The sequence below is a fragment of the Pogoniulus pusillus genome, chromosome 16 (assembly GCF_015220805.1).
Source record: "Pogoniulus pusillus isolate bPogPus1 chromosome 16, bPogPus1.pri, whole genome shotgun sequence".
Classification (NCBI taxonomy): Eukaryota; Metazoa; Chordata; class Aves; order Piciformes; family Lybiidae; genus Pogoniulus; species Pogoniulus pusillus.
This window is the reverse complement of record NC_087279.1, coordinates 7,733,946-7,761,593: the sequence shown is the minus strand read 5'-3', so window position 1 is coordinate 7,761,593 and position 27,648 is coordinate 7,733,946. Positions and strand designations below refer to the sequence as shown.

Sequence of the window (27,648 nt, the reverse complement as noted above, 5' to 3'; positions counted from 1 at the left end):
GCAGCTATGGACCAGCTGTGGCTATGCTCCTGCTTGTCACTGTGCCAACCAGGGCTGTGCTCCTGCTTGCAGCTATGAATCAGCCATGGCTGTACCACTGCTGGTAGCTATGAACCAGCCATGGCTATGCTCCTGCTTGTAGCTACGAACCAACAATGTCTGTGCTTCTGCTTGTAACTGTGCCAACCATGGCTGTGCTCCTGCTTGCAGCTATGAACCAGCCATGGCTGTACCAGTGCTGGTAGCTATGAACCAGCCATGGCTGTACCACTGCTGGTAGCTATGAACCAATCATGGCTGGGCTGTGCTCCTGCTTCCTGTGAACACCTCCACTTTTGCTGTCCTAGGCACTCAGCTACATTACTACTCAAACCCCAACAGAATAAACCCAAGCAGCTCTGCAGTCACAACAGGCCTAAAATCAACTCCACAACTTGACCACCAAGTGTGGGTTGGGCCAAACACCACCAGGGCAATGCCCACCAGTGTGGTCCAAGCTGGTTCTTGTGCTGGCCCACAGAGAGGATAATGCTGAAGGACAGAAGCACCCTCTGCAAGAAAATATCCACAAGCAACATGTGAGAACAGCATTCAGCTCTGCGTTTGGTGCAAGAAAGAAGGAAGCACAGTGCCCTCAAGAGCAATCAGTGGAGCCTGGGCCAATACAAACTACCTTTTGGTGGTGATTTCCCAGGGTGCTCATCTGAAAACATGCTCAGCAAGGCCCCAGAGTGCACAGATCAAACCTGCAGAGCTGCAGGTCAAAGCCAGAGGGTAAGTTAGAAAGATGATCTTCAGCTTCTGGGCTGGCAGCTTAGTGCTGCTGCCATGGATCAGCGAGCTGCTGGCACTGGTGCAGTCTCTAAGGCATCAGTGAAAAAGGGTTGATGGGTTTCTGACTGTTCCTCTTTTTGACCTGTGTCCTTTTAAAAGGCAGAGAAGTGATGGAACAAAAAGCTCCTGGCATGGGGTTAAAAGCAAGACAAGCTACAGAAGGCAGCTACAGGGGAGGAGAGGCTACAAGTGGAGTCCGTGGAAGGAAGAGATGAAGATTGTTGCTGGGTTAAAAGGAACAAAGCCTCCAAATGAATGGTGAAGTCCAAGGTCTTCTAAGGATGGAGACATTGAGAAGTGGATCTGAGGAGGCTTATCCCTAAACTTGGTGACTGAACACCACACTTGTACCCTCCCAAGTCCAGTGATCATGCAGTAGATGTTGTTACATGCCTGTCTTCTGCTCTCATCAATACCACAGCACCTTCATCTGCATGTGCACTGGGTGAGCATCACAGGGCACTGCGGTGCTGTTGCCTACTTGCCTTAAAGCTGAGCTAGACAAATGGCTGCAGTGTGGAGCTAAGTGACATGTAGCTGTGGTCACACAATCAGCTGGGCATGGTCCTTCTCCCACTCACAGCAGTGATCTCAGAATCACTTTGGTTGGAAAAGCCCTTTCAGATCATTCAGTCCAATCTTTCTCCCACTCTGCCAAGGCTGGGGCTAAACCACCACAGCTCCTCAGCACCACAGCTCCTCAGCACCACAGCTCTGTGACTTTTACCTTCCAGACTATGTTGTGCCATCATTCCAGGACTGCACTTCTGCATTAGTCAGGCTGAAGCACTGTCTGAAGCATTCTGGGCCACTGGGAAAGCTGTTTCTCTAAGGAGAACAAGATGGACTGGAACAGACCTCTGCAACAGCTCAGGTTAACCAGGACTGCTCTTATAAAAGTGCTGTGAGTGTCCTCCAGATGACTTCAGCATTGCACATCTCAGTGGCAGCAGCAGCAGCAGCGTGGCACATGCTGCTCTGTCTTAGCTGCAGGACACTCACAACTGAAGGCATTTTCTCATCTGCCCTGAAAGGAGGCTGAGAGCTGGGCCTCACCATCCCCATGCTAGGAGGTCAGTGGGCACCTCCTCCACTTTCAAGGCCAGGTGAGCTGCACCCATTTGCTACTCCAGCCACAGTCAGATGTGGAAAAGGCCTGTGCAGTCTCCCAGCCACACCAAGGTCCTCTCACTACTACAGTCTTTATCCACTTGTCAGAACATTCACTTTGTTACCACCACCCACCCTGAAACGTTCCACTGTGGTGTCACCTGCAGGAGGTCACTGTGTCTTTCCAAGCTCCTCATCACTAGCTCACACAGTTTATTCACAGCCCAGCAGTGGCACTGCTCCACTTCAGATGTCCCTCACTGGAGGCTAACAGCCTTTTCCCCACACTGGAAGTATTCCACCTACATGTTTTCTCCTGGCTGTGAACGCTGGAGAGGATCTTTCCAGCTGCAAGCAGTAATTCTGCAGCCTCCCTCTCTGGAGTGCAGCCCCTGTGCTGTGAGGCACCCTCATCCCCACAGAGAAAGGCATCTCCACCCTCCCATTCTCAGGGCAGAAAGAATGTCTCCATGGCTCTGTGTGGGATGCATTTCCCTTGGATCAGCTATTGCTACCCATCTGCTTTGTGGAAGCTAAGACAGAGAGGAGAGTTTCATCCTCTGCAAAATAACCCAGGATTTTAGGTCCCCCCCGGGGTAGCTTCATCTCTTGTGCAGTTGGGAAGAACTGGTTGAACTCCAGCTCCTTCAGATGGCCCTCTCCATGGCTTGGTGTTTCTCTGAGACTTGACTGAATGCTTCAGTCACAGACTGTTGGCTCTGAGCCACATCTCCTGTGTTCCCTGGGCAGAGCCAACTCCCATCTGCTTCTCATATGCTGTGTGTTTGACTAACCCAGCCCTGGGTCACTTGCATGTGCAGAGCATCTCACCTGAGCCTTGTTCCTGACCTGGAGCAGGGTTATTTCCCATTGGGCTGCTCTTGGTCTGTTAGATCAAGCCCAGCACCACCAGCTCAGTTCCACAGCCCTCCATCACCACAGCACCCCCAGCTCCAAGCAGTTCAGCAGTTACCACAATTCTTGGCTACACCACAGAAGAAGACTCACTGCTGCACAAAGCATCTCCTCTTGGCCCTCCCCTCACAGTAGGAAGGCACCACAATAGAACCCTCAGCCCTCCAACCCCAGCTAAAAAAAGAAAATCCAGAGCAGATGTTAGAATCTTTAACCCCACCCTAACGGGAGCCTCAGCTCGTGGGAAGCCAATGTCACCAACTGCCCTGCAAAGTGGGGCCCAGGCAAGGCTCAGCACCGGGGTGCAGCTGACAGAAGCCATTCTTTGGGAGCTGGACTCAAGCCTTACTGGTCTCTTCCAACCTGAGACGTCCCAGAATACCCACACCACCAGCAGGAACAAGAGGAGCCTCATGACAGGGAGTGACACTGAGCTCTCCTGCTGCTGCCAGCCAGCTCCTCCAGCAGCAGGTGCCAGGGACATCAGGCAGGAGTCCTGGAAGGGTGAAGATCACCTAAAGGGCTTCAAGGCTCCAGACCACTGAGTGCTGTTTTCAGGGAACTTGTGAGCTGAAGAATTGTGTCTCAGGAGAAAGGAGGCTCAAGTTTTTTGCTCCAGTTTCACATCACTGACACTGGATATAATTAAAGCCTGGTTTTCCACAGCCACTTACACATGAGTGTCTCTGTGATGCAGAGAACATTGGAAAGGGGGAAGACACTTTCTGATTTAATCTCAAAATCTATTTTCACTCCAGAATCCTGATTCTCTCTGCTGGGAGTATTCCCTTCCTCCTGGCAAGGGTGGGAGCAATGCAAAGATGAATGAATGAAAAAAGAAAGTGGCTGGGGAAGAGCAGCCAGAGCTGCAGGGAGGGAGGAGGGAGACAAAGAATCATGGAATCACAGAATGTTAGGGCTTGGAAGGGTCTTCCAGAGATCATCCAGTCCAACCTCCCTGCCAAAAGCAGGATCACCCAGGGTAGTCCACACAGCAATACATCCAGGCAGTCACCAGAGGAGGAGACTCCACAACCCCCCTGACTGGATGATCTTGGAGGTCTCTTCCAACTTGGTTGGTTCTATGTGATGACTTGAAGGGGTAGACCTTGGCCTTGGGATACAGTGGATACAGAACATCTCCTCGCTCCCCACACAGGTGGGGGTTGGTTGCAAGATTTGAAGGTGCAGTTCAAACAGACATTTCCCAACGTCATAAAATCTTTGACTGCTGCATGCAAAGCTCCAAGATCTGATTTCTCCTCTTTTTGTGTGCATGCACACACTGGTCAGAGATCGACTGCAAGAAAGAACAGATGATCATTATTTGGCCTGGAAAGGGTCCTTGGGGTCCCTTCCAAGCTGGGACTCCAGGAGTGACAGCAGTGGTAAGCATCAGTAGGCTGTAGCTATGCTTTCCCTTGACAACACTTTGCAGCATAATTATAGCTGGAATAGAGGAAGCTCAGAAGATTTCCACACTGGAACTTTCTTGGAAGGGAAGAAAAAAAACCAGGAGAATAGAGCCATAAAGAAGTTGTGCCTTCATTTCTGCACTCTGACAGATACTTTGGTGATGCCATAGCACTGGGCTTCCACCAGTTTCCTGCAGAACGAGAGGAGACCTAGCTCAGAACTTTGCTGAATGTCACCACACAAACCACCAACCTAGCCAGAGCCTTCCTCTGGGTCACTTGGTACCACAGCAACAAGCCACTGACCTGGGGAAGAGAGGCAACTCCCTTTGTGGTTTATTCAAAGCTGCAGGTGATTCAAGCTGCCATAGGGGGGTTGTGGAGCCTCCTTCTCTGGAGATACTCAAAACCTGCCTGGATGTGTTCCTGTGTGATCTGCTCCAGGTGATCCTGCTCTAGCAGTGTAGGGATTGGACTGGAAGAGCTGTCCAGGTCCTTTCCAACCCCTAACATTCTGTGATTCCTCAGTGGCACACCCAAGCTTTAAACCAGGAGCAATCAAGGATTATATCCATCTTTGCTCTTTTAAGAATTATAGAATCATAGAATAGAACACTCTGGGCTTGAAGGGACCTCCCAAGGCCATCCAGTCTAACCCCCTCTGCAGATCCTCAACCAGATCAGCTTGCCCAGAGCCCTGTCAAGTCTCACCTTGAATATCTCCAGGGCTGGAGCCCCAGCCACCTCCCTGGGGCAACCTGCTCCAGCATTCCACCACCCTCACGGTGCAGAGTTTGTTCTAGCATCCAGTCTAAATCTGCTCTGCTCTAGTTTGAAGCATCTAACCTGCACTTGCAGTGACCCAGGTGGGGAGAGCCTGCAGGGGAGTCCCAGCACCTGCAGAGCCAGCCAGAGGTTCTCTGAAGGCCTTGGTCTGGCAGATGTTTAGCAGATGAGCAGTCCCACCAAAGCAAGACTCAATCAGAGGCTTTTCCACTGGTGGAGTTTTCCTTTATTTATAGATATTTTTAGGCAACATATCATGAGAATTGGAAGGAGGAAAATAAACTGGTAACATGAGCGAGCTCACCTTCGACACAGCATCTCAGCGTGGAGAGGCCTCAGAGAAGTCAGGGGCTCAGCCAGACCATCAGCGTGTGTCAGGAGGAGGGATGCTCCAGGATCTTCCCACAGTGGCAAAGCCCACTGCTCCCAAGGGAACACCCTTCCTCTCTAGTGCAATGCCCTGCAGGTGTGACTAAACCTCCAACCCATTTCCAAGCACAAGTCCCAGCATCTTAACACAACGTAGGCACTGCCTTTTAGGGCCCTTCCTTGGTCATGGTCAGATGGCAATGCCAAGAAACTGCATAAACCAAACCAAACAGATCAAAATTAACTTAAATTTACACAACCAATAAAAAAAAACAAAGTTTAAAGCAATGACAGAAAAATAACATAAAGGCTTAGCTACATTAAATGCCAGTTCAACAGGATTAAGCTTTGGTAGGACAGCTAGAGAGCATAGCACCAACAGACTCCAAGGTCAAGGCAGGCTTCAGTAGGCATGAGCTGTGATGAAGATGTAGATCTTGGCCAGGAAAGTGGTGTAGGTGCCCTGGCGCCACAGTTTCATCTCCACATCCAGGAGGAAGTCTTTGGGCTCTTTCACCTGGCGCTGCAGGTAGACGATGCCCGTGTAGGAGTTCAGCCTGCGGGTGCTGAAGTAGCCCTCCTCGTTGCCCTGGGTGATGGTGAGGACAATGTTGTCTCCAGCATAGGCAGGCGAGGGCCCGATGCGGAAGATGTGAGCTGGGACCACGATGTTGGTCTGGAAGTTGAGCTGGTAGTAGGTGATGCGCACGGGGGTGTTCTGGCAGTCCAGGTAGCTGAAGCAGCTGATCCGTTCGCACCGCCTGCCGGCACAGACAGGCACACACTTAGCCAGGAAACACCTTCCACAGCAGCCAGTCCAACCTACAGCCCAACACCACCTCATGAACCAAACCATGGCGCCAAGGCAGCTCTGAGCACTTAGACCTCCACCTCATTAACCAAACCATGGCACCAAGGCAGCTCTGAGCACTTAGACCTCCACCTCATTAACCGAACCACCGCACTAAGGCAGCTCTGAGCACTTAGACCTCCACCTCATGAACTGAACCACGGCGCTAAGGCAGCTCTGAGCACTTAGACCTCCACCTCATTAACCAAACCATGGTGCTAAGGCAGCTCTGAGCACTTAGACCTCCACCTCATTAACCAAACCATGGCGCTAAGGCAGCCCTGAGCACTTAGACCTCCACCTCATTAACCGAATCATGGCACCAAGGCAGCTCTGAGCACTTAGACCTCCACCTCATTAACCAAACCATGGTGCTAAGGCAGCTCTGAGCACTTAGACCTCCACCTCATTAACCAAACCATGGCACCAAGGCAGCTCTGAGCACTTAGACCTCCACCTCATTAACCAAACCATGGCGCTAAGGCAGCTCTGAGCACTTAGACCTCCACCTCATTAACCAAACCATGGTGCTAAGGCAGCTCTGAGCACTTAGACCTCCACCTCATTAACCAAACCATGGTGCTAAGGCAGCTCTAAGCACTTAGACCTCCACCTCATTAACCAAACCATGGTGCTAAGGCAGCTCTAAGCACTTAGACCTCCACCTCATTAACCAAACCATGGTGCTAAGGCAGCTCTGAGCACTTAGACCTGACCACAAAGCAAAGCACCACGGAACTGCCAGAAGGACAAACCTCTTTGCTGCGAGGCTGCTGGAGCCCTGGAGCTGCCCAGAGAGGTTGTGGAGTCTCTTTCTCTGTAGACATTCCAAACTCACCTGGACATTGTGATCCTGGGCAAGTGTGGCGGGTGCTCTTGCTTTAGCAGGGGACCTACCTGGGCTGGCTGATCCCCAGAGGTCTCTTCCAACCCCATCATGCTGGGATTCTGTGTGATTCCATGGCCCACAGCCACTGGCCTGGGCTGCTCTCTGCTGCGATGGAGATACTCACATGTCAGAGACTTTCCTGTAGTTGGAAGGGCACTCAAAGGACAGGCAGCGGAAGCTGCCCTGGATGTTGTAGCAGGTCTCTGCAGCTGAGCAGTTGTGGTTTCCTAGTGCACACTCATCCACATCTAACAAGGACACACAGAAGGAAGAAGAGATGCTGAGGTCAAAAAACAGCAGCAGCCACAAGTTACAGGGGGTGCTGTGCTTGTGAGCCTGTGTGTGTGTGAGGGGTGAGAGGAGCCTGGGGTCTGGCTGCTTCTGTGATTCTGTGAAGATGTGGATCAATGCAGGGGGCAGCTACAACGCAAAGAAACCACTGCTGGCCAGCTGCATGAGCCAAGAGATGCAAGCTCCACCAGACTTAGGAATTGCAGGAACTTAAGGCCACATCTTGGAAAATTGAAACCTAAATCCCTCCCTATGGGTTTGTCTTCTCATTAGAAGACAAAAAAAACCCATCCCAACAAACCCCAGCAAAAAACAAGCCAGAAACAAACCCCAAGTAAATCATGTAAAGCTCAAAGGCACTTTCTGGCCTAGAGCATAAATGTGGTTACCAAAACAATCTGTAAGCACAAACCCAAACCATGGACCTCAAACTGCTGTAAGCCAGATGCAGCAGCAAGGATCCTGCCTGAGCAGAAAGCACTGGCAAAGGTCTCTTGTTCTCACTGTGTGCTCCCCAGTGTCTAGACAAGGCATGGAGGCTTTCAGATGAACAACATCCAAGCAGATGAAGTGTGGGGGCTGTGCAGGGCCCTGCCAGCTGTCACAGAGATGAAACCTCCAACCCCTGCTCTCTGTGCTCCCCTGAGAGCAGGACTGAGCTCAGACACTGAACCAACTGGCTTAAAAGTCTTGCAAAGGAAAGGACACAACAGGAAGCAGGAGGGAATCAAAGTAAATGAACCCTCTTGTTGGTTCTCATGGGTGCCCCTAGGTGAAAAGGAAATTCCTGCCACATTGCAAAGACTGCCATGAAAAAGCTGTCCTCACCAGCCTGGCCAGGCTGCAACACACCTCCAGCAGCTGCTCCAAACACACCCCCATGTCAAGACTGATGCATGAGATATAACTCATCTGCAGGAAGAAAGCTACAAAGAAGGTACCTCCAGTATCTCCTAAGAACCCACTGGAGCAGTTGGAGCCAGATCTTTAGACGGAGGAGAGCAATGAGTTGAGTGCAGTGACACTAATTCTGCAAGGATGACTGGGGGGCTGGAAGATCTCTTCTATGAAGAAAGGCTGAGAGCCCTGGGGCTGGTTAGTCTGGAGAAGAGAAGGCTGAGAGGGGACCTGATCAATGTCTATCAATATCTGAGGGCTGGGGGTCAGGAAGGAAGGGACAGGAACAGCCTCTGCTCACTTGTGCTCTGGGATAGGACCAGAGACAATGGATGGAAACTGCAGCACAAAAAGTTCCACCTCAACATGAGGAAGAACTTCTTTACTGTAAGGGTGAGCACTGGAAGAGGCTCACCAAAAAGGTTGTGGAGTCTCCTTTGGAAACTTTCAAGACCATCTTGGTTTGAGGCTAATTGGAATATTTCAATGAGAGAAATTAGATCATTGGATGTGTTCCTGTGTGGCCTGCCCTGGGTGACCCTGCTTCGGCAGGGGGGCTGGACTCAATGATCCTCAGAGGTGCTCCTTACCTCGACAGGTTCTTCCATTGGCTGCCATGGTGTAGCCCTGCTCAGGACAAGCACACTGGTAGCTGCCCGGAACGTTGACGCAGCGGAAGGTGCAAAGGATGCCTGCACTCTGCGTGCACTCGTCGATGTCTGGGGAAAGAACACACAGCTCAGAGACAGAAAAGCAGCATCCTCAGAAGGGAGGCTGCAGAGCACAGCAGAGCTCTTAGCTGAGGCACTTGGGTTGTTAAAGAAGCCTGCAGCCATGGCAGTGTGGCACTGCTCTAGACTGCTGATGGTCCTGCTGAACTGCTGAGCACAAGGCTGCTCCCAAAGACACTGATTGCAGGCAGCAGGGGCTCATGGCAAACTACAACTTCGTGACACATCTGAGTTTGGAGAGCCCTGGCACCTCTGCAACTCTCCTAGGGCTGCTCTGGGGGCTTCTTCCATGGTCTAGTTGATTGGATAGGGCAGGGTGATAGGTTAGACTGGATGATCTTGGAGGTCTCTTCCAACCTGGTTGATTCTATGATTCTATGATTCTTGTGCTGGGAAGCATGTGGGTTTCTTCAGCATTTCTTAAACAGAGACTCTCCAACATGTCAGTGTTGGTAACATCAACAACAGAGGTAAACCCCTTCCGTTCTTCACTCTGATCACTCTTGTCATTCACCCACCATGAGCAACTGTTCACTCTGCTCCTTCTGAGTGGAGGCTTTGATTGATGCAATGTAAGTGAACATCTCTTCTAATTTTATCAGCTCTAGCCCCAGTGAAACAACCTCCTCACCAGTTCTATGGCCACACAAGCATGTTCCACCTCAGGCAGGAGGCTTTGTCCAAGAGCTGGAGTTAGCTTCTGGAGCTTTTGCAGCAGAGTGTAACTCCCAACCACCTGTAGGCATCACCTGTAGCCCTGACTGCTGGAGGACACACACTGAAGTGACCTGAGAGCAGCAGCCTCACCTTTGCAGGAATGCCCATCTTCTGCCAGCTGGAAGCCTTGCCTGCAGTAGCACTGGTAGGACCCATACACGTTGGCACACTCCTGGCTGCAGGGACTAGCATCGCACTCGTTCACATCTGCAGCCAAAAACAAAGCCCCAGGCATCACCGCAGCGCCTCACAGCAGCACTTCCTGCCCCCGAGGGCAGCTACCAGACCCTGCTGCTCAGAGGGAATGAGGATGGGCTAAGGGGACCCAAGAAGATGTTTCCTCTCCCCAGGCAGAAGGCCAATGAGGACACAAACAGGTGCAACCACGGGTTTCAGACCTTAGATGTCAGCATTGCCTGCCAGAAAGCAGGGAGGGCTTAAACCAGATCCCTTCAATTCAAAATCAGAGTTTTGTCAAATTCGGTCAGTAACAAGTTTCATCTTTAGTAACACTGGAATGGAAACTCTCCAGTTCTGACTTTGTTCTGCTCTCCTTTTCTCCCCCCTTGAAAGGAGAGGAAAAGGTGTGTGAAGGAAAGGAAGGAAGAGGAGAAAGCTGTTGGCTCTCATCTGACAGCTGGAGAGTTTGACTGAGTATCTGCAAACTGGAGCCCAGCTAAATCATGAGCTTGCTGCATTTGCAGCTCACCTCAGCTCATTCTCCAAAGTCCCCAGGCTCACACTGCAACTTCTTCTGCACGTCAGCCATGCAAAGCTCAGCTACAGCACCTGGAACTGCCATGCATTGTGGTATCTCACCAGGCCTTAAAGATACCAAGGCTGGGTGAAGAATGGCAGTTTCCTTCTGTCATATGTTCACATCCAGCCACTCTCCTTTGGGAACAGCTGGGCAAAAAACCTGGATGCTTTCTAGAAATCATCCATATGGAATTTAGGATCATTACTGAGTGATCTTCAGTCAGTTTGCAGGTGACATCAAGCTGGGATGGAATGTTGGACAGCTGGAAGGTAGGAAGGCTCTGCAGAGGGACCTGGACAGTCTGGATCGATGGGATGAGGTCAACGGGATGAGGTTCAACAAGTGCTGCATAGTGCAACTGGGTCACAACAACCCCATGAATGCTCCAGGCTTGGGGCAGAGAAGCTGGAAAATGCTCAGCAAAGAAAGACCTGGGAGTGCTGGTTGACAGCCAGCTGAAGATGAGCCAAGGCCTGCCTAAGTGGCCAGAAAGGCCACCAGCATCCTGGCCTGGATCAGCAAAGGTGTGGCCAGCAGGAGCAGGGAAGTGATTTTCCCCCCTCTACTGTCATCACACCTTGAGTGCTGGGTTCAGTTTTGGGGCCCTCACGCCAAGAAGGACATTGAAGAGCTGGAGCAGGTCCAGAGAAGGGCAAGAAAGCTGGGGAAGGGTGTGGAGAGCAGGGCTGGTGAGGAGCAGCCGGGGGTGCTCAGTGTGCAGAAGAGGAGGCGGAGGGCAGAGCAGGTACCTTCGCAGTGCTTGCCGTCGTAGGCCAGGCGGAAGCCGGGGGAGCAGGAGCAGTGGTAGGAGCCGGCGGTGTTCTCGCAGGTGTGCTGGCACAGGCGCCCGGGGTAGTTCCAGCACTCGTTTATATCTGCAGCACAACAAGCAGATGTGCAACCAGCTCAGAGCCGAGGGCACCACACGATGCGGGAGGACACTTAAAGAAGCGCCGGGAATTGATCTGCAGAGCAGCAAATGCTGCAGCCTCAGTTCTGATGCTGCTCTACCGGGGGTGCAGCAGCGACACAACACAGAATGCTGCACCACAGCCTCTCATAAAGGGCCCTGTGGAATCTTCAGCAGGACAAATTCCTGCAGCTGCAGAAGCATCACCTTTGGAAGCACTTTGCAGAGGACTTCCAAGTGTCAATCTGCAGCTAAACCAAACCAGGGGCACCTGGACTGAGATCCCAGCGCAGTGGCAGAGCGCTGATGGTCATTCCTTTGGAGGTGACTCCTTATCTTTGGAGGCCCTGCACTGCAGAACTGATACTGGACACTGCGTGGTGCCAACTGCTGCCTGGGTGGCCAAGGCTCAAACAAGCACTCGTTTCACCTCCCCCTGCCCCTCACATACCAATGCAGCTCCTGCTGAAGGAGTCGTACTGATAGCCCATCTTGCAGTCGCAGCGGTAAGCCCCGGGAAGGTTATGGCAGAGCTGTCCTTCAGCGCAGCGATGGACACCAGTCTGACACTCATCCACATCTGCAGGACAGGGAGAGGAGTCAGCTTCAGCACAGTTTGCTGACAACCCATGCTTGAATTCATTACATGACAGCACTCAGAGTCGTCCCCTGGGCAGAACAAACAATACTGATGCAGGATCTGGTAGGCGCTCTGGGCTGCAAGCGCACACCAGCAGCTCATGCTGAGCTTCTCATTCACCAGCACCCAAAGGTCAATGCAAACCCTCACTCCTCAGACAGTCAGCAGTCTGGAGGTAAGTCAGACCCTCTGTTTAGAACTGAAAGGTATTTGCTCTCTGAGAGGGCACCTGAGCAGACACTGGAGCTTGACCTTACCAACACATCGTGTTCCATCCTCATTGGAGTGGTAGCCTCTGCTGCAGGTCAGCATGTTCCTTTGGCAGGTGTAGGACCCCACAGTATTGATGCAGTTGAATCCTGGCTTGCATGGCTCAGGGAGAGATGTGCATTCATTAATATCTGGGGAAAAAAATGAACTGCATAGCGAGAGCAGCTCTTTTAACCTTCCTGGCCTGTCTGCTTCCAGTTTCACTTCAATTTGCTGTGCTGGAAAGATGAGGCTGAGGAAGGTCTGTTGTGGATACTCTTTGAAATGTAACCTGCAAGGACAGCACTGCTGAAGTGAAATTCACAGCAGGATTTTAGGACAACTCCCAGTGGCCAATACACAGCCCTAGAGAGGCAGAGGAGCTGGCCAGTGCTGCTGCACATGTAACAGACACACTGCTGGGGACACCTACCGACACAGTTTCCCTCGGGGTCTTGTAAAAATCCATCCATGCAGCGCTGCTTTGACTCGCAGTAGAAGGAGCCTTCTGTGTTCTGACAGAGGAAGTTCACTTTGCAGCTGTGAGTTCCTCTCTGGCATTCATCGACATCTGCAAAGCAGATCAGAACACTCAGTGGTGGCTGCTCAGCTGTTGTCTTCAGGACCAGTTAACTTCCCAGAAAGGGATTTGGGAAGCACTATTTAAAGCAGGTACCCAGCATTGTCCATGGGAGACCTGAGGCTGAGGACATCCACTTCAGCAAAGGCTTTGGAATTTGGAATCAAGTTCTGCAGCAAATCTGATTCAGGCTCCCACAGCATCTCTGATAAACCACAAATACTGAGACATCTCCAGGTTTAAAACTCTGAGGAGCCAAATTAAACCTAGGGATGAAGTACACCTAACAAAATGTGTCCCATTCTTCACCTTTTCAAAAGCAAAACCGCCTCTTAGGCCTTATACACCTCAGGGATCCTGGGCAGAAAGCCACCTCTGCTGATTCTGATGCTCACAGGACACCTGCCTGGCACAGGGCTGGGATTTGCCTGTGCACACAGCCACCTGAGCAGACACATCTGTACTGACACAGCACAAACACCCAACTCTGAGCACTGGTCTGAAGGAAACCCCAATGGGAGGTAGCAACATGGGTGACCAATTCTGCTTTTGTTTCTCACTCTGCAGCCAGAGGTCAGTTTTTATTGTGCAGATGGACTCAGTTCCCAAATGATGTTCAACACCTCAACGTTTGCAGTGAGAAGGCTGAAGGGAGACCTCATTGCTCTCTAAAGCTACTGGAAAGGAGGATGGAGTGAGGTCAGTGGTGGCCCCTTCTCCCAAATAACTAATGACAGGATGAGAGCAGGTGGCCTCAAGCTGTGCCAGAGGAGGTTTAGGTTGGATATTAGGAAGAATTTCTTTGCTGTGGGAGTGGTCAGGCATTGGAACAGGCTGCCCAGGGAGGTGGTGGAGTCCCCATCCCTGGAGGGGTTTGAAGCTGTGGAGATGTGGTGCTGAGGCACACGGTTCAGTGGAGACCTTTCAGAGGTGGATTAAGGTTGGCTTTGATCTTGAAGGTCTCTTCCAACCCAAACAATTCCATGATTCTATGTAGAGATGAGCCCTTTGAAGCTAAACATCCCCCGTGAGCATCAGCTGTTCTCAGTTACAACCCTGCTATGACAGACCAGCACCAAGAGAGGGCTTGGCAAGCCCCTTCCTTCCCATTTTGGTAACAGCAACTGCATCAGCTGAAGAACACTTTGTCTTACCCACACATTCTCCATCCTTCAGTTCAAAGCCTGGCTGGCAGCTGAGCTCCTGGAGACACCTGAAGGACCCCAGCGTGTTGACGCAGTGCTCTCTCCGCTGGCAGCTGTGGGTGTCTGCCACACACTCGTTCACATCTGCAAGGAACAAGCAAGTCAGTGCCTCATCTTCAGCAAGCCACCTGCCCCTTCCTACTCTGCTGCAGGGAGCCAAAAGCTGAAGTGAAGCCACTTCTTCCAAAGGACAGCTAACCTGACCTTGCTGCAGTGTTCTGCTGAAAGGGGTTTGATTCCAGGCTCTTTTGCCAGCACAGAGCAACTCAAGAGGCAGAGCTCACAGGGAGATTCCCTCCTCCTCCCCTCTTCCCAAAGGTGCAGGCATGGAGGGGACAAGGTATGGGCAGAGGATTGATCATCAGCTCCTGGGTTACAGGATGGAAACCTCCCAGAGAGCTGAATGAGAAATGGATTCATGCATCTTGCTCATGATCAGGTTTGCATAGCTTTACATCAGTCCTGCTGCTTCATGCCAGTCAGCCAGGAGCTGCTGGTGGACAACTGCTGCAGAAGATAGGTCCTGGCACTGCCTGCTGCAGGTGGAGTCACCTAAACACACTTATTTCCTGAGGGATACACAAGGAAACATGGAGAGAGGAATCCTGAAGGCTCAGTCAAGTTTGTAGGGTTGTATTAAAGGCTTCAAAGAGATCTCAGCTCAGTGGCAGGAGGAGAAGAGGTCTCTTAGATCAATCAGCTAAAGATAAAGACTGTGGCAGGTAGGACAGTTTGGAAAGGAATCAGTCACACCCCTGAAGTGTGAGGTTTTGATGGCTTTGGATGAGGTCCCCTCTGACTCAGGGTTTGCCTATCTCAATAATGAAAGCTGAGAACAGGACAGTGAGCAAACAGTGAGGGACAGAGATGGGAAGAGAAACTTTTTTGCTGCTCTCCACAAAATCTGAAACGTTCACAGCTCTCCACAAAGCCATCAAGTATTTCTGGAGCTAACAAAAGCCAAATGTGACCTTCAGGTCACATTTGGCTTTTGTTAGCTTCAGAAATACTATTAGCAGCCATCCAGCTTCTCTGCACTGTTTCCACTCTGCACAATAAACCCCGTGTTGTTAACTCATATTTTCCTTCTGGCTGTAGGAGCTCATTCCCAGATCAGTACAACCTCAGATACACCACATCCCCTGTGGAAGGAGACAGGAAAAGCCATGTTAAAAGCCCTTGGTCCCAGAAAACCCAGCAGCTCCTTTTCTACCAAACAAATGAGGGCCAGCCCCAAGAAATTGCAGAGGTTGTGGAGTCTCCTTCTCTGGAGACATTCAAAACCCATCTGGATGTGTTCCTGTGTGACTTGCCCTAGGTGATCCTGCTCTAGCAGCAGGGGTTGGACTGAATGATCTTTGGAGGTCCTTTCCAACCTCTAACATTCTGTGATGCTCATCTGCTGGGTGCTTGCTTCCCAAAGACTAACCCCTAGCAAGACCATGTCCAGCAGATGCAGACTTCTCTGCCAGTCCCTGCTCACTGCAGGGGGGTTGGACAAGATGACTTTTGAGGGTCCCTTCCAACCTGATGATTTGTGGTCTTCTACCACGGGGCAGGTAATTGCCTGCCCTGAAGTTGTTCAGGGTTATCTCCTCCCCATGCTTGTGCAGCTTCCCAGTTTCCATGTGTTAGCTGTGGTGTGAGCAGCAATATTCTCACAAGTGGTCTGGGAAACAAACAAACCTCCAGGAACAACACCAGAAAAAAAAGCCAACCAACACAACCCCCCCTAACCAAACAACAGCAAAGGGCTGGAGCTCCTCTCCTATGGGGACAGGCTGGGAGAGTCAGGGTTGTGCAGTCTGGAGAGGAGAAGGCTCCAAGGAGACCTTGTTGTGGCCTTCCAGTATCTGAAGTGGGCTACAAGAAAGCTGGGGAGGGACTTTTTAGAGTGTCAGGTAGTGACAGGACTGGGGGGGGAATGAAGCAAAACTAGAAGTGGGTAGATCCAGTTTGGTTCTTCACCATAAGGGTAGTGAGACACTGGAACAGGTTGCCCAGGGAGGTGGTGGAACCTTCATCCCTGGGTGTTTTTAAGGCCAGGCTGGATGTGGCTCTGGGCAACCTGATCTAGTGTGAGGTGTCCCTGCCCATGATCCTTGAGGTCCCTTCCAGCCCTGACGATTCTATGAAATCAAACAAACAAACCCCACCACCTCCAAAAAACAACACCAAAACCAAGCAAAAAAACCCAAGCTGACTCTTCTCTTGCTGGAAGCAGAGGATAAGCTGCTGTGGTGGACTCCTCATACCTAACTAGACCTGGTTCTTCAATAAATCTGAGTGGTGGCTTCTACACTTTAGACAAGAGTGGCTATAGAGAGCTCCTTGCCTGCTGAGCCAGTGCAAGGCTCTCTGCCAATTTAAGAGGCTGTAAGCCTGCTCTGAGATTATCTTTTCTTGCAAACCACAAAAAGCCTTCTCAGCTAAACCAGCTGTCAGCACTGCACTGCATCCCAAGAGCCTCAGCCAGCTCAGCACCAGCCCCAAAGAGCCACGAGGAGGGAGGCAGCTTAGCCTGAAACGCAGCTATGTGCTGGAGGAACTCTTGCCCCTGCTCAGCAGGTGTCCCAGCAAAGAAAGACCTGACAGAATTCCATGTTTTGGCTCTGTCTGCTGGTTCTGCTTTCACATTCCTGAGTAGTGAAGGAAATGAGCAGAGCCAGAATGCCCCTGAGGAAAGGAGAGCTATGCCAAGTGGAGGACTGCAGGCAGGACTGTTGCACTCAGGGAAGGGTTTGCACACAAGCGATGCGCTGATGATCTCTGGGCTGAGATTCAAGGCTTAGACGACAAAGCCATGCAGGATGTGAAGCTCTGCTCTGCCCCACCCAGTGCCAGGGCAGGAATCTCCATCTGGTGGCAGGCCAGCTGCCAGTCCACCAAAGCTCCCTTCTCACTTTACTAAGCAGACCTACCCCGTTTTGTTCATTCTGCCAGTAAACTTGTAGATGGTCCTGCCGCAAAAGGGGCTCTCAGAAGACATGCAGCATCTTTCTCCTCAGTTCCCACTTACTCATGTCACAAAACAGTCCCTTAGCATCAGTGTGAGAGTGGGAAAAGGCATCTTTGGCAATATGGTCCCAGTTTAGGCTCCTGCAGTGGCTCTGCTCAGCCCTAACATCATTTTGCTCTCTTACTGCATGAGGCAGAGGGCATTGAGGACTCAAATACAGCTTTATGAAACAGGACAATCTCCTTCTCCTTTTAGTCTCTCTACTGATTATTCACAGACTCCAGAGGGTCCATAGCCTGCCTCATTTCATCCTGGCAACCAACTCAACAAGGCAAGAAGATGCTTGACTAGGAAACCTGTGTTAGGCTTTCAGCCTGGAACAAAGTTAATGCCCAGCACTGGACTAGCTGCAGTCTGCACCTACCACAATCAAGGCTGAGGCAGGGCAAGATGTACTTCTCACAAAGGAGGAATTAAGAGGAAAATAATTCAGGAACAGATTAAAAACAAGTCCTGCAGTGAACTGCTGAGAAAGCTACAAGGTCTGTGTGTGTGGCCACAGCATTCCTCACTGCATGTCAGTGACAACCAGAAGGAAATGTTCTTATGTCGGAGCTCTTTTCATTTTTCCCTTGGAACTGTTGTTGAAAGCAGCAGCACACAGAGGATCCCCTGGGCACAGCTGCTGGATCCAAGAGAATAGAATAGAGTAGAATGGAATAGGATAGAATCAACCAGGCTGGAAGAGACCTCCAAGATCATCCAGTCCAACCTAGCACCCAGCTCTATCCAATCAACCAGACCATGGCACTAAGTGCCTCAGACAGGCTTTACTTGAACACCTCCAGGGATGGCAACTCCACCACCTCTCTGGGCAGCCCATTCCAATGCCAATCACTCTGTCTGGGAAGAACTTCCTCCTAACATCCAGCCTAGACCTCCCTTGGGACAACTTCAGACTGTGTCTCCTTGTTCTGCTGCTGGTTGCTTGGGAGAAGAGACCAACCCCACCTGGCTACAGTCTCCCTTCAGGTAGTTGTAGACAGCAATGAGCTCACCTCTGAGCCTCCTCCTCTCCAGGCTAAATGGAGATTTGCACACCAATACCAACAGCTACCTGCTGCTGGCTTTGTCACTAGGGAGCTCCAACACTAAAACTTCATTTTTGCCCTCATTTCATAAAAGCACTGAAACACAGCCTGCTGTCTGTCCTGTGTGCACACTTTCTCCTGAGTCTTCCTCTCACTTGCTCCTGATTCTTCCCCTCACTTTCTCCTGATCCTTCCCCTCTGCAGATGACTTTGGCCCCCTTTGTTGTATGGAACACATCTGGTTCATTCAGCCCTGTGGTGATTGTGCACCCCCCACCCTGGCTCAGCAACAAACCCACCACTTGCTGCTGACTCTGGCAGGAGGGAAGAGCAGTCCCCTCTCAGCTGCCTGTGGGTGGTGGTGATGACTGCCTGGAAGTCGCCAGGAAAAGCTGTGCCCATGAAAACCACCCAGCTGGGCTCTGTTCTCTGGAGAACATGGAGCTAAAGACATTTTAACATCTTCACAAAGTTACTCAAAGCTGGTCTGTGCAAACTCTTTAACTCAGTGGGCATGGGTGGCTCTTGAGTGCAGCTAGGCAGGATGGAATTCTCATCTCCCACAGTTTGACTAAGGGGAATCCAACAGGAAAAAGCAATCAGCTGCTGAGTTGCTGGGCAAAGATTGCTCCTTCTGCCCCTAAACCATGCAAAGAATGACAGTCACTGAAACAACAGCTGGCCAGAGGAATCACCAAAACTTCCCTCAGGGTGCTCAGCCTGCTTCAGAAAGAGCACAACAGCAGTTAGTGGCACCCCATAGGGTGGCTGTGGCTGACACCAGGCGGTTCAGCAGAACAGAAGCCGTGGCAGGGTTGTGGCTTTCTCTTTCCACTGGAAAAGGGGGAAAATGTTAAACACAGCAAATGTTCTCCAGGCAGCACAGCCAGAGCAGGGCTCTTACAGGACAGATTCAGAATGGAGGCTAGGAAGAAATTCTTTCCAGTTAGGGTGGTGAGACACTGGCACAGGTTGTCCAGAGAGGCTGTGGATGCCCTCTCCCCGAAGGTGTTCAAGGCTAGGTTGGATGAGGCCTTGAGCAAGCTGGGCTTGTGGGAGGTGTCCCTGCCCATGGCAAGGGGGCTGGAACTAGATGATCTTCAAGGTCTCTTCTAACCCAGACCAGTCTGTGATTCTGTGATCTACCCAAAGAGAAACTTGAGAGGTGTCTCGACTGCTTCCCAGGCTCACAGGGAAGCACAGAGGGCTGCTACCTAGCAGGAGGAGGATCTCTCAGCTTTACAGGTGAAGGTTGTACCTTTCATTTTATTAGCAATGCCTGAGGTTTATCCTGCATCAGCCCGAATAAAACTCTGTTATCATGGCATAGGGCAGAGGACAGGAGAGGAAGAAAGTGAATAAAAGAAAGCCCTTGGCATCTTCTGCAGCAAATCTTTCCCTATCTCCAGAACCTGCTGCCAGGGGAGGAAGCCAGAGAGAGTAGAGCTGCTGAAGCTAAGTGGCTGGGCACACGGTGCACACGTGTTGTCACCAAGCCATAGTGAAATGTCATGTGCAGAGATGGCCAGAGAGGCTCTGAGCACAGAGGGTTTCAGTGCAGTGCAGAGCAGGCAGGACGCTGCTGCTGCTGCTGTGCTGAACAGCTCTCACCTATCATCTTACCAACACATTGTGCAGGAGGAAGCCTTCTGCACAGATCACTCTCTGCTTGACACAGCAGAACGATCCCAATGTGTTCACACATAATCGTCCTCTGGAAGAAGCCTGAGCACCTGTGAGGCACTCATCCAAACCTCTATCAACACACTGCAACCAAAAGGGAAAAGCAGGATTCCAGCAGAGCCATTTCTGAAGGGAAACAACACTCCTTGCAGCCTGGAGATGTCTAAATGAAGTGTGCTGGAGCTACCACATCAACACCATGCTAGAATATATGGAGTGCTGTGCTGGAAACAGGGCTGGGATAGACCCTCAGAGATTGTCCAGCCCTCGCTCACAGCCCTGCACTTCTCAATCCAGACACAGCCACGGCTCAGCCCAGGCAGTCAGCCCCAGGCAGTGCACACCCTCTCTGCAGGAGGCCTGCCCCAATGCACCACCACCTCCCTTACCATCAAATACTTGAACAGAGATGCTCAGTGCCTCTTGCTTCAACACAAGCTCAGTGCTTCCACTTACACTGCTGGGCCTTTTCATCTCCTGGAGCCAAATGTTTGCCTTGAGATGCCCCCTCTTATCCTGACAGTAATTAATCAAATCAGCTTCCACCACTGTTAAGTAAGCAATGTGCAGTGAGTATTTCATCTGGAGCTATTAAATTCCCATTCTCTTCACAGCCTGGTTGGCATTTCACACAGATGATTTGTTGCTCAGTAAGGGCTGGGGTGAAGAGGGATGTGGATCACTTATGAGCACTCCTCAGCACCAGAAGCTGCTGCTTGCCTTTGGCTGCTGGCTGGTCCTGCTTCCATACTGTGATTAAGGCAGGTCGCAGGGCATTGCTCCTGACTCCCCAAACCTTTCCTGGGCACACATGTCCTTTGGCCCTACCCAAGCATCTTAATTTCAAATGTATATGGTGAGAATGATCATGATGCAGCTTTGGAGACCTGAGCTTCATCACTAAGTGACACACATGGAGCTGGCCCAGCTCTCAGTGGCACATTCTTTGTGGCATGGAGGCCTCACTGGCTTCAGGCTTTCATGGGAAGCAGAAATAAACCCAAACCCAACAGATGGCAGGCAGAAGGGGCTGCTGAGGAGAGCAACCATGCCCATGTCCTGCTAGGGGTTCCCATCCTCAGGAAGAACAGCTGTGTGTCCATAGCTGTGTGGACAGACCCTGGGGAGGGGCAGCAGTGAGAAGTCAGGAGGGCTGGAAAAAAGCCTGGAATGTCAGAGGCAGAGAGCAGAAAGCCAGACTGGCTTTGACCTGAAGTCCCCAGGTAACAGACACCTTGGGAGCAAACCTGGTGTCACCTCTGCTGCCGCTTGCAATACACAATACCGAAAATGAGGAGGCTTTAGAGAAACACCCAGGGGTACAAGATCAGTGAGATATGCCTACAAGTGCTTTGAATAGTCTCTTTGGTGAGCCTGAGCCACTTACCCTCACAAGAAGTCCCATCAGCCATGATTGTGTAGCCAGCCAAACAGGAGCACACAACATCTCCTTCCACCACGCTGCAGATGTGCTTGCAGGGGCCATTATCTACAGCCAGGGGAGATGAGAACAAGTTAGCACTGCCACCATGCATCAACTGAGGGTACAGCCCTCCAGGCCACCCAAAGACAATCCCAGTTCAGCAATGGGGAATACAGTTTGTAGCCAAACTGCCCTAGTCACCACAGCCCTTCCCTCAGACACAACCCCCTGTGTGTCCCTTCTCTGCTGCTACCCTCCCGCTGTGCAGCGGCACTCTCCCCTTCCCCAGTCAGCAGCATCTAACAGCTCTGGGACCAGAGTCCAGCCTCAAGCTGCTCCTTGAGTGTCCCTTGACAGCTCTTCAGCCTTGTGCCAGAGCTAACAAATCCAGGCTGTGAGCTGGAATCAGGCTGGCAACAGATGTGTGGAATTTGGTCCCAGCCCTGGGCTGCACCTCCACAGTACCTTTGCACTTATCCTGCTCCTCTTGCAAGGACACGATAAGAATGGGTTTAGGAGAGGCTACTGGAGGGATGGTGGCTTCTGCTTCCAGCCTTGTCACCTGTCCTCTGTCAGGATCTGTAAGGCAAGGGAGGCAGAGATGGGTCAGGGCCAGCATCATCTCCACCAGGCACCCCATGACACAGACCTGGTTTCATTCATGCCACTCCATCGCTGCTCATAGGAGGACAGATTGTGGTGACCTGGACAGCTGCCTAAGTAAGCAGTCATCTGGCAAGATGGTATCTGTCTGATGTGAGCAATGGTCCAGCAGTGCTGGTGCTCATGGAGGCGCTCCTGGACATCACAGACACCGAGCAGGCAGCCTGGTCTTTGGTGAGGTTAAACACTGCAGAAAGGGTCACACTCAGCTTCTCAGCTGCTGTGCAGACAGGGCTGGATTTCACCTGGGGCACGATGAGAGAAAAAGGCTGAACCTGAACCAAGCCTTTGCACTAATTCTGTGCATCCTGTTCCAGCACAGAGGAGAAGCAGATGCTCACCCTTCCAAGCAGAGGCTGTTCTGTGATGGCCTTTACACAGCCAGATGAAAACAGAACAGCTGCTACCTGCCATTAAGAATTTCAACCAAGAGGGATGTTCCAGGCAGCAGAAGGGTTCAAAGAAGAAGGAAAAAGCTCTGCTCCATCAATGAGTGATCAAGTTTGTCCCCAGCATGGAAGCCTACATCTGTGAGCTGAATTCTTCCTTAAGAGCCCATCTGAGTTCAAGCATGAAGCAGTCCCCTACCCTCACCACAACTCTGTCTCGGCTGAGCTCTGCAGATCCCTCCACACTTCTTGGCACAGCCACAAGCACTGAGCCTGCAGATCTGCTGGGAATGCTGATGGCTGCTGACACTACTAGGGCAGAAGTCTTGTGAGGAGCAGCTGAGGGACCTGAGGTTGTTGAGCCTGGAGAAGAGGAGGCTGAGGGTAGATCTGGCTCCCTACGGCTTCCTGAAAGGAGGCTGGAACTAGGTGGGAGTTGGTCTCTTCTCCCAGTGAACAAGGGACAGGACAAGAGGAAACTGCCTCAAGTTGATCCAGGGAAGGTTCAAGTTGGGCTTGAGGAACAATTTTTTCCCCAAAAGGGTTGTCAAGCCCTGGGACAGGCCACCCAGGGCAGTGGTGGAGTCCCCATCCCCGAAGGGGCTTGAAAGCTGCAGAGATCTGGTGCTGAGGGATGTGGTTCAGTGGTGACCTGGCAGTGCCGTGTTAGTGGTTGAACTTTATGATCTTCAATGTCTCTTCCAACCCAAACCACTCCCTGACTCTGGTTCTACCCAGATACAAGATGAATTGACTCAAATCTGCACATCAGTGGAGTCAGTGGTGGGAGGGGCAGAGCAAAAGTGAAGCCAAAGCTTGCAGTGTTAATATGAGATCCATTTTCTCTGCCCCTGTTGGTTCAGGTCCCTTGCCCAGAGTGAGTAGACAGCTGCTGCAGGAACACTGTCAGACACATTAAGACCAGGGACTGGAGCACTGCCTGATGAGGAAAGGCTGAGAGCCCTGGGGCTGGTTAGTCTAGAGAGAAGACTGAGAGGGGATCTGATCAAGATCAATATCTGAGGGCTGGGGATCAGGAAGAAAGGGACAGGAAGAGCCTCTGTTTACTTGTGCCCTGGAACAGGACAAGGAGCAATGGATGGAAACTGCAGCACAGGAAGTTCCACCTCAACATGAGGAAGAACTTCTTTACTGCAAGGGTAACAGAGTCCTGCAACAGGCTGCCCAGAAAGAGTGTGGAGTCTCCTTCTCTGGAGACATTCCAGCCCTGTCTGGATGTGTTCCTGTGCCATCTGCACTAGATTCTATGGCAGGGAGGCTGGACTAGAACATCTCCAGAGATCACTTCCAACCCCTAACATCCTGTGATCTTGTGATCCTGGATGAGGCTTTGAGCAACCTGGTGTAGTGGGAGATGTCCTTGCCCATGGCAGGGGTGTTGGAACTGGATGAACTTGAAGGCCCCATCCAACTCACGGCATTCTACACTCTATGATTACTGATGCAAGCACTGTAACATCATGCTGAGAAGAATGACAGAATGGATGCTCATTCCTTGGCTTGGATGAGTTGCAGCTGAAGGCTAAGGACTTCTGTGATTGGAGGGGAACACTTCTGCTTGCAGAAGAACTGAAGGCACTAGTAACTCATGTAAGGCTTCAGCTGTCTGCGCTATCTGATCTGAAATCCTGCCACTGGAGAGCTCCAGACATCCAAACAATGAAACACGACAGACTTGCTCTTCAAGACTCCCACACCAGATGTATTTAGCTTTGGTATCATTGATGCTTTGAGATAAGAATCAAAGTTCAGGAAGTAATGGTGTCTGTCTGAACTGAGCAGAGCCCAGCTAAAGGAAAGCAAACTCAAATCCAAACTGGCTCTGACAAGCAAAGGTTTTTCATCAGCTGTCTCGAGGCTGGAGATGAGGAAAAATTCCTTTCCTGCAAGAGCAGTCAGGCATTGGAACAGGCTGCTCAGAGAGGCTGGGGAGTCCCCATCCCTGGAGGTGTTTAAGAGACAGGTGAATGTGGTGCTGAGGCATGTGGGTTAGTGGCTGTGGCTTAGCAGCAGTGGTGGCATTGTGAGCTCCAGGTGAGCTGTTGGGACTGGATGATCCCAAAGGTCTCTTCCAACCCCAACAGATCTGTGGTTCTCTGAAAGGTGCAAACACTCCTCAGCTGAGGGCATTGATCAATATCCTGACCTCATACCACCCATACACAGGGCAGAAGGGAATTGCCTGAGTGGTTCTTTGTCTTTCCTCCAGGAAACAGCCATGGGTCAACACCCATAGAAAACCTAGCAGAAACTAAAGGAAATGTGGTAGGGCAACACAGGTGGCACAAGGACATCATCCTGCATCATCCTATCTAGATAACTGAAAGGAAACTGTGGCACAAGGACATCATCCTTCATTGGGTGGCACAAGGACATCACCCTTCTTCATCCTGTCTACAGATACCTGAAAGGAGAGGATGCTGCTGGTCTCTTCTCACAGGTGAATAATGATAGAACAAGAGGGAACAGCTGCCACTGGGTGAGTTTAGACTGGACAGTAGGAAACCTTTTTTTCCCAGGAAGAGTGGCCAGGCATTGGAATGGGCTGCCCAGGGAGGGGGTTGAGTCACCAACCCTGGATGTGTTTTGGTGCTTGAGGATATGGTTTCAAGGAGAACTTTACATGTAGAGTAGGGATAATGATTGGACTTAGTGATCCTGAGAGTCTTTTCCAACCAGATTGCTTCTGTGATTCTGTGATTCCTGGGGTCTCCTGCCCACCCACTCACCTGGAGAGCAGCTGACCCCATCCTCTTGCAAAGTGAATTCTGGAAAACAGGAGCACTTGTAGGAGCCCACGGTGTTCACACAGAGATGCTGGCAGAGCTCCCCACCGTAGAGCAGACACTCATCCAGGTCATCTCCAGGCAAGCTGTTGGACAGCTCAGCTTCGTTACTGATGGACAAAGCTTCGTGGTGATCTTCTGCTTCTGAAACTGCAACAGCACAACACTTGTTCCTTCTCCTGCAGAGGTCTGAGCTTTAGGACTGCCCAGAGCCCCAAACAACCTGACCTGCAATGCTTCTAGGGACGAGGCATCTTCCACCCCTCTGACCAACCTGGCTCAGGATCACACCACTATGTGTCAAGCGCTTCTCCCTTCTCTCCAGTCTGAACCTTCCTCTTTATCCTGTCACAAGAGGCCCTGCTCAAAAGTCTATCCCCAGCTGTCTGATCAGCCCTTTAACTGCTGAGAGAGCCTTCTTTTTGGCCTCACAAGAAGCTCTGCAGCCCTCCCAGCATTGCTGAGGCCTCCTCTGGCTCCACTCCAGCAGGTCCCTGTCTGTGCTGTGCTGGGGACTCCAGCGCTGGCCCCAGCAGTGCAGGGGTGGTGTCAGCAGACCACAGCAGAGGGACAGAATCCCCTCCCTGCCCCTGCTGCTGGGGATCAGCTCAGGACAGGCTGGGCCTGGGCTGGCAGCACTCAGTGCCAGCTTGTCTCCAGTTCTGCACTCCCCAGCACCTCGAAATCCTTCTCCAGAGGGATGCCCTCCAGCCCTTCAACCCCAGCCTCTGCTGACTCTCTGCAATGTCTGGAAGTCTTAACTGGACACTTACCCTTCTCAGGCGTCACAGTGGGCAGGGGTTCAGGATGCTGCTTGATTTCTGGATGGATGAAGTGATCCCCCCCCTCACAGCAGGACAGCATCACGTGGCTGCAGGGGTAGCCCAGGTTTATGTTGGACTCACAGGTCTTCTCCTCCCTCCTCAGTCGCAGGCCCAGGCTGCAGCAGTCACAGCATTGCTGCAAGAGGAGGAGATAATCAGCACAGAGGGTTCCTTATGGTCCCCAGCAGGTAGGAGACCATCAGCACAGAGGATTCCTTATGGTCCCCAGCAGGGAGGAGACCATCAGCACAGAGGATTCCTTATGGTCCCCAGCAGGGAGGAGACCATCAGCACAGAGGATTCCTTATGGTCCCCAGCAGGGAGGAGACCATCAGCACAGAGGATTCCTTATGGTCCCCAGCAGGGAGGAGACCATCAGCACAGAGGATTCCTTATGGTCCCCAGCAGGGAGGAGACCATCAGCACAGAGGATTCCTTATGGTCCCCAGCAGGGATGAGCCCACCCAGCCTGCAGCCTTAACAGCTGGAGAAGCAGGTCTTTTTTCCCTACGCTGCTCTGCAGTGGGACAGTCCCCAACCTATCCTGGCCCATGGGGTTGTTCTTTCCCAGATGCCAGACTCTCCCCTTGTCCTTGTTGTATTTCATTCAATGTCTCCCCACCCAAATCTCCAGCCTGTCAGTTTGGTGTCATCAGCAATCTTGCTGTCAGTGCCCTTTGTGCCCTCTGCCAGGTCCTTGGTGAATATACTGAACAGTCCTGGTAACACCATCACGTCCCTGCTACATTCCTGCAGCTCTGTAATCTTCTGTGCTCCACACTAAGGTGGGAAGACATCACAGCTAAGTGCAGGAAGGGAGAGACTCCCCAAACAGGAGGAACAAACCCCCCAGAAGCAGCAGAGCAACTCACCTTGTAGGCTGCCCCCCCACAGGGATCGCTCTCCTCCGGCCCGCAGGTGTCCCCTTCCTTGGCAGCCACCATGCCAGCCAGGCAGCTGTTCTCCCTCACCGTGGAGACACAGCACTGCTTCTGGGCAACTCTGCAAAGGAGCACCCAGGTCAGGCTTTCATCAGGGTGGGATACAACATCCCCCAGACCCACTGGAATCATGATGCATCCCAAGACTTGGTCTCTCCTTGACATGGGTGGCAACATATTAGAGGTGGTATCACTGGCCTGGGCAGGATGTAGTTTTCCCTCTTTACTCAGAGAAAGGTGATAAATGCTGAAGAATTCTTGTTTAGGTCACTGTCTCTCCAAGTCTGGTCACTTTCTAAGTCTGGTCACCAATATCCCTTACTGCTCATCTCTATCTGTGAAGCAGTCCCTCCTCCCTGTGCTTTGCTTCTCAGAAGCCATCAGGAGGAAAGAGAAACCAGACAGAAATCTTCCCTGGGAAGTGGGGAAAGCCCAACCTGTCCCAGTGCAGGAGCCTACACTTGCCCTGGCTGAACTCCATGAGGCTCCCAGAGCAGCAGCTCATTTTCACTGCTACTATCTGCTTTCTACACTGCTGCCCAGACTCATGGCAGACTCTTGGAGCTCTGCCACGTGCAGGCATTCTGCACACAGAGGGGCACTTGGGGCTTGGACTTATGCATGGTGACCAGCTCTGCACCTTGGCACAGCTCCAGCAGGAGTAGTGATGCCATGGTTCTAACACCACAAAGCTCAGTACCTTCACAGGACAGTTCTCCT

The 27,648-nt window shown here is 51.6% G+C and overlaps 1 protein-coding gene across 1 annotated transcript in view; it reads right to left on the bottom strand.

Annotated features, from left to right (window-relative positions):
• Positions 1–5,263: 5,263 nt before the first annotated feature.
• The window catches only part of FBLN2 (fibulin 2), a 44,901-nt gene continuing 22,516 nt past the window's right edge, over positions 5,264–27,648 (bottom strand). Inside the window, exons 4-17 of the mRNA XM_064156038.1 lie at positions 26,860–26,989; positions 25,937–26,123; positions 25,107–25,313; positions 21,770–21,883; positions 21,269–21,370; positions 14,098–14,232; positions 12,797–12,934; positions 12,372–12,515; positions 11,926–12,054; positions 11,314–11,439; positions 9,895–10,011; positions 8,947–9,075; positions 7,293–7,416; positions 5,264–6,190 (exon numbers count right to left, since the gene is read on the bottom strand). Coding sequence (XP_064012108.1) covers positions 5,833–6,190; positions 7,293–7,416; positions 8,947–9,075; positions 9,895–10,011; positions 11,314–11,439; positions 11,926–12,054; positions 12,372–12,515; positions 12,797–12,934; positions 14,098–14,232; positions 21,269–21,370; positions 21,770–21,883; positions 25,107–25,313; positions 25,937–26,123; positions 26,860–26,989 — 2,140 coding nt within the window. The 3' untranslated portion in view covers positions 5,264–5,832. The remainder of the gene's footprint in view (positions 6,191–7,292; positions 7,417–8,946; positions 9,076–9,894; positions 10,012–11,313; positions 11,440–11,925; positions 12,055–12,371; positions 12,516–12,796; positions 12,935–14,097; positions 14,233–21,268; positions 21,371–21,769; positions 21,884–25,106; positions 25,314–25,936; positions 26,124–26,859; positions 26,990–27,648) is intronic.